We start from the raw sequence: 14,122 nt of genomic DNA on the forward strand, positions 1-14,122 counted from the left end.
ACACACAGGACGGACACACACAGGACGGACACACACAGGACGGACACACACAGGACGGACACACACAGGACGGACACACACAGGACGGACACACACAGGACGGACACACACAGGACGGACACACACAGGACGGACACACACAGGACGGACACACACACACAGGACGGACACACACACACAGGACGGACACACACACACAGGACGGACACACACACACAGGACACACACACACACACACACAGGACACACACACACACACACACACAGGACACACACACACACACACACAGGACACACACACACACACAGGACACACACACACACACAGGACACACAGGACACACAGGACACACACACACACAGGACACACACACACACACACACAGGACACACACACACACACACACAGGACACACACACACACACACTGGACACATACACACACACTGGACACACACACTGGACACACACTTACTGGACACACACACTGGACACAAACACTGAAAATGTTCTTACCACGCTTGACCGTGTGTGTGTGTGTGTGTCCTGTGTGTCTTTTTGTCCAGTTTGTGTGTGTGTGTGTGTGTCCAGTGTGTGTGTGTTTGTGTCCAGTGTGTGTGTGTTTGTGTCCAGTTTGTGTGTGTGTGTGTTTTTGTCCAGTGTGAGTGTGTGTGTGTGTCCAGTGTGTGTGTGTCCAGGTGTCCAGTGTGTATATATGTCCAGTGTGTGTGTGTGTGTGTGTGTGTGTGTGTGTCCAGTGTGTGTCCAGTGTGTGTGTGTGTCCTGTGTGTGTGTGTATGTGTATGTGTGTGTGTGTGTATGTGTATGTGTATGTGTATGTGTGTGTGTGTGTGTGTGTGTGTGTTCAGGTGTATCCCTCAATGACTGTCTGTTTTTCTGCTTACCGCTACAGTGTGGAACATGGTGGAGAGAACAGAATGAAACCTGGGATTAGAAAATGTGAGTTGACTGCTGTGAAGAATATGACTAAGAATAAGTCTTAATTCAAGTTAAGTCAAAGACCACCATCATTACTGACTTGGTCATATTAAATATCATCTGTAGTTCTACAGAAGCAAAAATCAGGGACACCAACGTTTACAAAGACTTGATATGACAGTGTGTGTGTGTAATTATTGTGAATAAGTGTGTATTATATTACCATACAGTATAACATATGATCATTCAACAAGTCTCAAGTTACCTTAACTTCTCCTTTTGATACCTAGAAACATCTACATTAAATGAATTAGTGAAAAGTGAGTTAACATTCTAATGTGAATGATGATGATTTCTAATATTGTGTCTGGTTTCATCCATCAGATGTCTGTGATCTCACACTGGACCTAAACACAGTAAACAGACGCCTCTCTCTGTCTGAGGAGAACAGAAAGGTGACATGTAGGAGAGAGAAGCAGCCGTATCCTGATCACCCAGAGAGATTTGAGGTCTGTAGACAGGTGCTGTGTAGAGAGGGTCTGACTGGGCGCTGTTACTGGGAGGTAGAGTGGAGTGGGAGAGAGGCTGATATAGGAGTGACATATAAAGGAATCAGCCGGAGAGGAAGGGGTGATGACTGTTGGCTTGGATGCAATGACAAGTCCTGGAGTCTGTTCTGCTCTGACAACAGTTACTATGCCAGGCACAAAAATCATCTCACTACCATAGACGTCCTCCCCTCCAGCTCCCACAGAGTAGGAGTGTATCTGGACTGGTCAGCCGGCACTCTGTCCTTCTATAGAGCCTCTTCTGACACACTGACCCACCTGATCACATTCACCTCCACATTCACTGAGCCCCTCTATCCAGGGTTTGGGGTTTATTATATTGGCGACTCAGTGTCCCTGAAATAATAACTGGACACACACACACACACACACACACACACACACACACACACACACTGGACACACACACACACACACATTCTGGACACACACACACATACACAAACACATTCTGGACACACACACACACACACTGGACACACACACACACACACTGGACACACACACACACTGGACACACACACACACTGGACACACACACACACTGGACACACACAAACACACACTGAACACACACACACACACACACTGAACACAAACACACACTGAACACACACACACTGGACACACACACACACTGGACACACACACACACTGGACACACACACACACACTGGACACACACGTACACTGGACACACACACACAAATACATTCTGGACACACACACACTGGACACATACACACACACTGGACACACACAAACACACACTGAACACACACACACACTCAACACACACACACTGATCACAGACACTGGACACACATACACTCACTGGACACACACACACACACTGGACACACACACACACACTGGACACACACACACTGAACACACACACACACACTGAACACACACACACACTGAACACACACACACACACACTGGGCACATACTCACACACTGAAACACACACACACACACACTCTGAACACACACACACACACACCTGGAAACACACACACTGAAACACACACACACACACTCAATGGACACACACACATACTCACTGGACACACACACACACACACACACACACACACACACACACACACACACACACACACACACACTGGACACACACACACACACTGAAACACACACACACTGGACACAGACACACACACTAGGCACACACACACACGCTGGCCACCCACTCAAACTGGACAAACACCCATACACACACACACTCACTCAAACGGACATACAAACACACTGGAAACACACTGGACACACACACACACACACTGGACACACACACACACTGGACACACACAAACACACTGGACACACACACACACACACACACACACACACACACACACACTGGACCCACTAGATAAACACACTCACTGGACACACACACTCACTGGACACACACTGACACACACTGACACACACACGCTTGACACACACACGCTTGATACACACACACAAACACACTGGATACACACACACAAACACACTGGATACAGATACACACACACACACACACACACACACACACACACACACACACACACACACACACACACACACACACTGGATACACACACACACACACACACACTGGATACACACACACACACACACACACTGGATACACACACACACACACACACACTGGATACACACACACAAACACACTCTGGACACACACACACACACTGACACACATAACACTGAAACACACACAATTGACAAACACACACTGGAAGATGACACGTGTTAAATCAGTTTCTGGACCACAGGTTCTAGAACAGCTTATATCCCAGTTCTATCTGCCTGTTAAATCAGTTTCTGGACCACAGGTTCTAGAACAGCTTCTATCCCAGTTCTATCTGCCTGTTAAATCAGTTTCTGGACCACAGGTTCTAGAACAGCTTCTATCCCAGTTCTATCTGCCTGTTAAATCAGTTTCTGGACCACAGGTTCTAGAACAGCTTCTATCCCAGTTCTATCTGCCTGTTAAATCAGTTTCTGGACCACAGGTTCTAGAACAGCTTCTATCCCAGTTCTATCTGTCTGTTAAATCAGTTTCTGGATCACAGGTTCTAGAACAGCTTCTATCCCAGTTCTATCTGTCTGTTAAATCAGTTTCTGGATCACAGGTTCTAGAACAGCTTCTATCCCAGTTCTATCTGCCTGTTAAATCAGTTTCTGGATCACAGGTTCTAGAACAGCTTCTATCCCAGTTCTATCTGCCTGTTAAATCAGTTTCTGGATCACAGGTTCTAGAACAGCTTCTATCCCAGTTCTATCTGCCTGTTAAATCAGTTTCTGGATCACAGGTTCTAGAACAGCTTCTATCCCAGTTCTATCTGCCTGTTAAATCAGTTTCTGGACCACAGGTTCTAGAACAGCTTCTATCCCAGTTCTATCTGCCTGTTAAATCAGTTTCTGGATCACAGGTTCTAGAACAGCTTCTATCCCAGTTCTATCTGTCTGTTAAATCAGTTTCTGGATCACAGGTTCTAGAACAGCTTCTATCCCAGTTCTATCTGCCTGTTAAATCAGTTTCTGGATCACAGGTTCTAGAACAGCTTCTATCCCAGTTCTATCTGCCTGTTAAATCAGTTTCTGGATCACAGGTTCTAGAACAGCTTCTATCCCAGTTCTATCTGCCTGTTAAATCATCAACCTAGAAAAAAGAAACGCACACCTTTAAAGGCGAGGTGCTGGCTAGCGGAGTAGAACACTAGAAAATAAAGGATAAGTTCAAGGAGAGGGGGTACAACAATGATCAGATTAATATTGCCATTGAGAAAATTCAAAACAAAACGAGACATGACCTTTTTCAAGGTCAGTCTCGCAAAAAGACGCATTCTTGCGTTCTCACTACCCGCTACTCAAAGTGCTCTGAACAAATTAAAGGAATCGTTCACAAACATTGGCACATTCTGAAATATGATGATAGTCTCGTTAATGTGTTTTCTGACCTTCCCCTGGTCGTATTCTCGCGGGGAAGAAATCTCAGAGACCAATTGGTACACTCTGATTTACCACCCCAAGATATTCCTGAACAACGTCTATTTGCGCCCATACTGGATGGAAATTACAAGTGTAATGGCTGTGCTCAATGTAATGGCACTTATAAATGTAGATCCTTCAAACACCCCCAAACAGGGAAATCTATCCCAATTAAAGGTGTTATTACGTGTTCCACTAAGGCAGTTATTTATCTTATCCTTGTCCTTGTGGTAAAAATTATGTGGGTAAAACAAAGCGTGAATTAAAAGTACGTATCTCAGAGCATCGTAGCACCATTAGGTGCAAAAACTTAACTTACCCAGTTGCGGCCCACTTTTTGGAAGCAAACCATCCGATTTCGTCTCTGCGTTATATTGGTATTGAACATGTCACCCTCCCGAGGAGAGGGGGTGACCTTGATAATTTATTGTTGAAACGAGAGGCTGCCTGGATCTTTAATTTAAAGACCCTTGCTCCCTTCGGTCTCAACATAGACTTTGATCTGAAGCCATTCTTGTGATTATTGTGATTTTGCCATTGTAATTGTTTGTTAGATACATTTTAGACTACAAATGCTATGATCGTATGCTATCCATTTGTTTGTCTTTTTGTATGTTCTTTGTATGCCATTTTTTTATAATATTTGAGTTAACCAATGATATTAGGCCATACTTGGCCATGATTACAAACACCTGTGTGTCTCTTGACACTATATAAATGACTCATCTCGCAGTGTTTGATGATACCCTGATGAAGACAGCTTCGCTGTCGAAACGTTGGTGATTAAATTTTTGCATCTGAGCTCTTAGAGTGTGCGGCTTTCCTTTATTTTCTAGTGTTCTACTCCGCTAGCCAGCACCTCACCTTTAAAGGTGTGCGTTTCTTTTTTCTAGAAGATACTCTACACCACCATTATTTAGGGAGGTCACATTGTAGATACACTACACCACCATTATTTAGGGAGGGTAACATTGTAGATACTCTACACCACCATTATTTAGGGAGGTCACATTGTAGATACTCTACACCACCATCTAGAATACAGTAGGACCTCTTTCCATTTGTCCTATTGAAACACACAGAAAACTATAGTATTTAGCCTAAAGCAGCATATGATTTTACAGTAGACTATAGATGTAGGCTACTGTATAGTCACATGGCTCAGTGTTAAAATGTTAGAGCAGCCCATTGGTCTGAACAAATCCTCTTAGTGAATGTCCCTTATTGAGAAAGAATTATCAAAATGTATGAGAATACTGTATTTTGAAATGCAAATACTATTGAGTCTGTAGACAAATTGAAATAGTGATTCGGACGTCAGTGGATCTGCGTGAGGGATGCATCAGATGAATTAAGGCATTTTGGAGGGGTTGAATGTTGCACCATTGATAAAGCAGATCAACTGAGCTAGGGTTAGAGTTAGGAAGAAAACTACAAAAAGACGCCATATTTGTAGTTCACAACTCTTAAGCCTGACTAACCGATGTCTTTATATAGCCTTGCTACTCTTATTTTCAAATGTATTTTTATTGTTGTTTTATTTCTTTACTTACCTACACACACACACACACACACACACACACACACACACATACCTTTTTTTCGCACTATTGGTTAAAGCCTGTAAGGAAGCATTTCACTGTAAGGTCTGTTGCATTCGGCGCACGTGACAAATAAACTTTGATTTGATTTGAGACCTATTTATTAACATAAAGTCCACCACTGTAAGAGTCCTCAGTTGTAGTGAGAACATTGTGTCATATGTTTAAGGGGGGTTTCATGACTGTGATTCCAAAATGTTCCAGTGCTGAGGAACTGTGTGTCATTATTTTCCCAGTACGGGAAAATAAAAATGTATGAAATGTATGCATTCACTACTGTAAGTCGCTCTGGATAAGAGCGTCTGCTAAATGACTAAAATGTAAATGTAAAACTGTAATGGTTTGAATACACCTGGGCTTTCTGTGAAGAACTACAACTCCCTGTTTCACGTTGCATCGCGTCCAGCGACGGCAACCGGAAATGGCGCCGGAATTGTAGTTCTAACCCCTTTGTGGTTTAGTAGAAAGAGGAGGAAGGGAAGCGCTACTAAGGTACACAATAGTAAATGTTGGTAGACAGAAGGTGCTCTTTGGTAAAGGGGTGAGTAGGTCATCAAATAGAAAGGAGGACCAAGACACTCTTCATATAATTGATTAAAATGCCTTTATTAGTATGGCAGGTTCAATAGAAACAAGGTTTTTGTTTAGAATAATTATTTATTAAATGTGCTACTTTGACCCCACCATGGCCTCCAGTCTCCCCTCTCCTGCAAAGTGAATTTATCTGAAATGACAAGGCTTGATCTCTGAATGTGTTTCTCTGTAGGCTACATACTGAAACCTTAAAGCTACAATCCTTAGTTACTAATTCCATTATTGGACGGTTAAATTTTGCGGGTGCCAGGCAGAATCAGCTGCAGAAGTTATTCATTTATTTAAAGATGACAATGGTGATCTAGATATTCACATGACAATATTTACACAATAATCTACATTGATGATGGTGATCTAGATATTCACATGACAATATTTGCAAAATAATCTAAATTGACTTGCCTAGTTAAATAAAGGTTAAATAAAATATATTTACAAACTCCACAACTAACAGGTCAATAAAAAGACAATACTTTAGAGGAAGCAAACCTGTCTATTCCATTAGACTCTTGGGGTATATCAGGCTCAAGTCAGGTTCTCCTCACCATGACATCAATAGTAAATGACATGCAACAATGGCCTGTATCACATCTAACAATTAAACAGAAATGTGCTTCTTTCAACACCAAAAGAGCAATAAAACATACCATTATAAACAAAGGGCAGGAATACAATGACATCAATTAAAAAGCAATGGACATGTTAAAAACAACACACCATCAGCCTCATTCATCTGTTCCTCCATCAATATCACCATCGTTGTTGTAGTCATCACCCTCAGCCTCATTCATCTATTCCTCCATCAATATCACCATCGTTGTTGTAGTCATCACCATCAGCCTCATTAATCTGTTATTCATGGGAAGAAGAAGCCAGTGTTTTCCCTCTCTTGTTTCTCAGTAACTTAGTCACGTGGCCAAAGACAAAAGGGCCGTCTGAGAGTGACCAGTTTTTTGGTCCATCCTGTTCTTTCCCTATCTTTCAAGGGTACAGCTGTGTGGAGATATGAAGAGAACAGAGGCTAGCTTGAGCAGCAGCGACAATTCTATCAGCAGAAAGAAGTAAGAAAACTGGCATTATCACTTGTTTGTACGCTCTGCCCCCACCATGATCTCACACACCTGCTAAACTCCCATAGAGACAAAAGAGGTTGTATTTTCCTATAAAGGCTGAGACCCAACTCTTGTTTGTTGGGCTTTTGACTGTTGCACCTGTTGTGCGATTATTAACCAGCTCCCTTTCATGCAAATCTTATTTTATTTTAAATAGTTGTTTCGAGGAATCTACTGTCTCTATCTTCCTTTCTGGTTAGAATTTCCACGACAACTTCCTGTGAAGCAACGGAGAAAGAAAAGGAGAGATTAGTCTATATGGCTCCATCTCAAATGATACCCTTTGACACCCCATAGGTCACTACTATTTACCAGAGCCACATAGTACTATGTGTTTACTATATAGGGAATGCAGACCGGAAGCAGTGGTGCTCTCTTGTGGATGACTTATGTGGCTCTGTAAGTCATTTAGGAAATAGAATTTTAACTAAATATACATTTGAGATGAAGCCATATACAATGCAGGGATTTTTCTGCCACAGAAACCCTTGGGGGGGGCCGCCTAAAATAATTTTTGGGACGCTTAAGTCCAAACTGTAATTTTATTTATAATAAAGTATGTAAAAAAGACAATAGACCTACAAGCATGTATGTTTTAATATTATAATATTTGTGAAATTCCAAAAATAATTAATTTAACAGTATTGATATTGTTTTTAAGTTTGAGCAAAATAACACAGCACTTGCCATGGCAAAATGCATAGAATTGCAGGAAATTAACTTTAAAACTGCAAAAATGCATCTTGGCTCCATGCAAATGTGCATGGAAATTGTCTTAAAAATGGCGATAAAAAAAAAACACAAAGATGGCAGCCTTTATAAATTCAGCTGTGCCGACTGCACCAATTGCCGCGCCCTACCACGCCCCCTGTCACACCCACCACCCTAAGCCCCGTTTTAATCCAGAAAAAAACCCTGCAATGTTCAATCACAGTGAAGTTTCTGCACTTCTTGTGAGGTCACAGCCAAGTTTTTGCACTTCCTGCGAGGTCACAGAGGCAGATGAGCACTTCCTGTGAGGTTACAGTGCTTTCAGTGAGAGCCCTCAGTCATTAGAAGCTCTGGTTTGAATTGTAAACAGGGTACACATTGAGGACTGCGACGGCCCCCTACCAAGTCCAGCAAACAATAAATAAAACGTGCCTTTGTGCCCCACGGGTGAGTAGGGTGGGGGGATGTGACGGTGTATGGATGACGAGGAAATATACCATCCCCTAACACTGGAATTACACACACATCAACAGACAGCAACGTTTCTCTCCACACGCTTCCCTCTTGCTCACCTGGGATCTGTCCTGCTCTACTCACAAACCACAAGTAATCCAGCGTCATGTACAAAGAAAAGATTACTAGATGAAAAAAAACATTAGATGATTAGTTGGAGGTTCTCTTCCTCCTCCTCCTCCTCCTCTTGGTTCTCCATGTAGCCTCCACAGGCAGGCAGAGCTCTCCAGTGGGTCTGCCAGGCCCTACCACGACACGCAGCTGTGACCCCAGTTCATAAGGGAGCCAGTGGGTCTGCCAGGCCCTACCACGACACGCAGCGGTGACCCCAGTTCATAAGGGAGCCAGTGGTTCTGCCAGGCCCTACCACGACACGCAGCGGCGACCCCAGTTCACAAGGGAGCCAGTGGGTCTGCCAGGCCCTACCACGACACGCAGCGGTGACCCCAGTTCATAAGGGAGCGAGTGGGTCTGCCAGGCCCTACCACAACACGCAGCGGTGACCCCAGTTCACAAGGGAGCCAGTGGGTCACTGGAAGTGCTCAGCAAAGTCTGGCGAGTTGGAGAGGGTGCCGATGAGGCTGTATTTTGGGGGAGGTAGTGGGGTCACGAGTCCCTCCGGGGTTCGCACGGCACACCAGAACTGAGAGAAGAAGAAACGGTCCACCGATAAATAAGACGGGCAGTAGCTAGATCATTCACATCCCTGTCTTCCTGACTGTATTATACTAATTCTGTTTCTACTGAGTAACTAGATCACATCCCTGTCTTCCTGACTGTATTATACTAATTATGTTTCTACTGAGTGTACAAAAATTAACAATACCTTCCTAATATTGAGTTACCCCCCCCCCCCCCTTTTGCACTCAGAACAGTCTCAATTCGTTGGGGCATTGGACACTACAAGGTGTCGAAAGCGTTCCATAGGGATGCTGCGCCCATGTTGACTCCAATGCTTCCCCACAGTTGTGGCAAGTTGACTGGATGTCCTTTGGGTGGTGGACCACTCTTGATGCACACGGGGAAACTGTTGAGTGTGAAAAAACCCAGCAGCGTTGCAGTTCTTGACACAAACCAGTGCGCCTGGCACCTATTACCATACCCCCGTTCAAAGGAACTTAAATACACTATATATACAAAAGTATGTGAACACCCCTTCAAATTTGTGGATTCAGCAATTTCAGACACCTGTTGCTGACAGGTCTATAAAATTGAGCACGCAGCCATGCAATCTCCATAGACAAACATTGTCAGTAGAAAGGCCTTACTGAAGAGCTCAGTGATTTTCAACGTGGCACCGTCATAGGATGCCACCTTTCCAACACGTCAGTTCATCACATTTCTGCCCTGTTAGAGCTGCCCCGGTCAACTGTAAGTGCTGTTATTGTGAAGTGGAAACGTCTAGGAGCAACAACGGCAGAGATCAATGTGGAAGAACTTGACTGGCCTGCAAACCTCAACCCACCTCAACCCCATCGAACACCTTCGGGATGAATCGGAACGCCGACTGCGAGCCAGGACCTAATCGCCCCAACATCAGTGACTCGACCTCACTAATGCTCTTGTGGCTGAATGGAAGCAAGTCCCCCTGCAGGAATGTACCAACATCTAGCAGCAAAGTGGGGGACCAACTCCATGTCAATGCCCAAGATTTTGGAATGAGATGTTTGATGAGCACGTGTCCACATACTTTTGTAGTGTATTTTGATCTTGCCCATTCACACTCTGAATGACACACACACACACACAATCCATGTCTCAATTGTCTCAAGCATTTTTTTTATACCTGTCTCCTCCCCTTCTTCATCTACACTGATTGAAGTGGATTTATTAACAAGTGACATCAATAAGGGATCGTAGCTTTCACCTGGATTCACCTGGTCTGTCTAATGTCATGGAAAGACAAGGCGTTCTTAATGTTTTGTACATTCAGTGACGCTGTTATAATAACCAAACAGTTGGATAAAAACAAATATTGATGATGTAAACTGGTGTACAAAACATTAAGAACACCTTCCTAATATTGAGTTGCACCCCTTTTTGCCCTCAGAACGGCTTCAATTCGTCGGGGCATGGATAAGGTGTTCCATGGGGATGCTGGGGCCATGTTGACCCCAATGCTTCCCCACAGTTGTGTCAAGTTGGCTGGATGTCCTTTGGGTGGTGGAACAGTCTTGATACACACGGGGAAACTGTTGAGAGTGAAAAACCCAGCAGCGTTGCAGTTCTTGACACTCAAACCAATCTTTTGTGTTGCCCAATTACCCTCTGAATGGCACACATACACAATCCATTGTCTCAATTGTCTCAAGGCTTTAAAAAAAATCCTTCTTTAACCCGTCTCTTCTCCTTCATCTACACTGATTGAAGTGGATTTAACCAGGTAGGCAAGTTCAGAACAAGTTCTCATTTACAATTGCGACCTGGCCAAGATAAAGCAAAGCAGTTCGACAACATACAACAACACAGAGTTACACATGGAGTAAAACAAACATACAGTCAATAATACAGTAGAAAAATAAGTCTATATACAATGTGAGCAAATGAGGTGAGATAAGGGAGGTAAAGGCAAAAAGGCCATGGTGGCAAAGTAAATACAATATAGCAAGTAAAACTCTGGAATGGTAGATATGTAGTAGAAGAAAGTGCAAAGTAGACAGAAATAATGGGGTGCAAAGGAGCAAAATAAATTAATAAATAAATAAATACAGTAGGGGAACAAGTAGTTGTTTGGGCTAAATTATAGATGGGCTATGTACAGTTGCAGTGATCTGTGAGCTGCTCTGACAGCTGGTGCTTAAAGCTAGTGAGGGAGATATGTGTTTCCAGTTTCAGAGATTTTTGTAGTTCGTTCCAGTCATTGGCAGCAGAGAACTGGAAGGAGAGACGGCCAAAGGAGGAAATGGCTTTGTGGGTGACCAGAGAGATCCCTGACCTTATCTTCTCTCAAGAAGATGTCTGGTAGGCCCATTTAAATACCTTTTTTGGACATTTCAAGATAGCAGATGTTTGAGTTGGGTCTATTAACACAGCTGTGAGTTGTTATTTTTTTCATTTGTTCATTTTTGACAAAATGAGCACTCCTGGAAGTGACAGATTTTGACTCATATTGAGTGATAAGACTGAGCTATTTAAAAACACTTTTTCAACATTTCAAGATAGCAGTTAGTTCAGTTTGATCTTACTAAAGACGGCTGTATATTCTTTTTTTGGACCCAAAAATATTCTATGTTCAGGGCTGGGCGATATGGACCAAAAGTCATATCCCGATATATTTAGGCTGAATATCGATATAAGATATATATCCTGATATTTTTTTCTGCAAAGTGAGAGCAAATGTTCAGTCAAAGTCAAAGCCAGATATGACATGTCTCAAGTAGTTTTATTGAAAGCGGCTATTTCAGTGAACAGTTGAAAAATCAAATGAATAAATAATAAACAGGGCTCTTCACCTGGTTCAGATTAAATGCTCAGCTGTTCAAATAACAACAACATGTAAACATAAACACTGTAGAACAACAGGACGACCTTTTGGAAATCAAAGCTCCATAAGGTGAACATTTAAATAAATACAAATATCTTAAACAAAAATAGCCTATAAAATAAAATAGGCCTATCTTTTTCTGAAATAAATATTATATATATTTATGAGAAAAGTCAACTTTTTTTTTAGTTTGACAACTTTAAATGGCTTATTAAAATCAAATTACAGATTTCTTCTCCTTTCTAACAAATCCACAGATGCAAATAACGAACATTACAAAATAATAAACTATGACAAACCCTAGTAAGGGCAGCAATTATATATAAATAAAGAACAAAATAAAGTGCTCAGTTTGAGAAAATGTTTTTTAAACATCAGCCTGAGATTACCATTTGCTTTTTGTTAACTCAATTTCTTATCTGAACAGCTTCAACCAGTTGCACAAGAAACAGACTATCAACTCAATAAACATTTTCCCCCTCTTTTTTTACTTTGATAAACAGTAATGCTGTCTTGAGGTAGACATTAGAAGACAAGCGTGTCCTCCTTCGTTTAAAGATTTTGTGCGAGAAACACCAGCCTGTCAACGGCATCCGGCTTCAGAGATGCTCTGTGGCAGGTCACGATATTGCCACTGCAGCTGAAAACCCTTTCGGAGGGTGAACTGGTAGCTGGTACCAAGAGATACTTTTTTGCCAGGTGGCTCAGAGCTGGAAAGACAACTTCATGATCCTTCCACCACTTGAGGGGATCAGTGTCACTCTCCACACTTGCTGACTGCAAGTAACTTGACAGTTCATTTTCAATAGCCTCCCTCTTGGTTGGTGGCGCAGTGGTGGTGGCTGTGCGCTGCTTGAAGAAGCTTGCCAGTGTCTTAGCTTTTGGTGCCACTGCTGCTTCTCCATCTGCAGGCTCAGGCACAGTTGGCACACGTAGGTAAGGCGGTTGACAGCTGCTCTGATCAGCCAGTAGCGTCTCCACCTCCAAGACAGCTCTGTGCTTCAATGCATCAACTTTTTCACTTGGGATATAGGTGGCCCTGAAGCGTGGATCCACAAATGAAGCCATCTCCAATAGGTCAGTAGTGGCTGGGTCAGAATACTTGCGGTTGAGGTACTCAACAATGCTGGTCTTGATCGATTTGCAAAGCTCGCTATCACCCTCTTCACATGCCAGGAGACTTTCGTTAAAAAGGTGCAGCACAGGTTTTACATATGATAGAGTGACGTACTCCTCACCTGACAAAGCATCGGTAAAGTCCTGGAGAGGTTTCAGGACCTTTTGGACTGCTTCTAGGACCTCTAAGTCCTGCCAGGTAGGGACAAGGTGCCTGGTCTTTTTGTCATTAGACAGGACTTTGGCCAGTGCTCCTTCCTGCTCCAGGACTCTCTCTATCATCTGCTGCCTTGATCCCCAGCGTGTGGCAGACTCGGTTATGAGTTGGTGACTTGGCAGACCCAGCTGAATCTGGACTTCAGCAAGATGTCTCCTTTTCTTCCAGCTCTACCAAAAACAGCTTACAATTCTCTTGCACAGAGAAATGGCCCGGGTGACGCGCTTGTCATTCAT

General features: G+C 43.1%; 1 protein-coding gene across 1 annotated transcript; it reads left to right on the forward strand.

Moving 5' to 3' along the window:
- Positions 1-881: 881 nt before the first annotated feature.
- Positions 882-5,339, forward strand: LOC145867093 (stonustoxin subunit beta-like). The gene is made up of 2 exons (XM_082971139.1): positions 882-960; positions 1,324-5,339. Exons 1-2 carry the CDS (start codon positions 882-884, stop codon positions 1,851-1,853), a joined length of 609 nt encoding a protein of 202 aa, XP_082827265.1. The 3' UTR covers positions 1,854-5,339.
- Positions 5,340-14,122: the final 8,783 nt, after the last annotated feature.

This window comes from Salmo salar, unplaced genomic scaffold (assembly GCF_965601325.2).
Source record: "Salmo salar unplaced genomic scaffold, fSalSal1 ptg000206l, whole genome shotgun sequence".
In the NCBI taxonomy this organism is placed as follows: Eukaryota; Metazoa; Chordata; class Actinopteri; order Salmoniformes; family Salmonidae; genus Salmo; species Salmo salar.

Bases quoted from the DNA above. Each gene is read 5' to 3' on its own strand.
- LOC145867093 (XM_082971139.1), top strand. From the start codon at position 882: ATGACTGTCTGTTTTTCTGCTTACCGCTACAGTGTGGAACATGGTGGA. The intron at 961-1,323 runs GTGAGTTGACTG...TTCATCCATCAG, and splicing joins GAAACCTGGGATTAGAAAAT to ATGTCTGTGATCTCACACTG.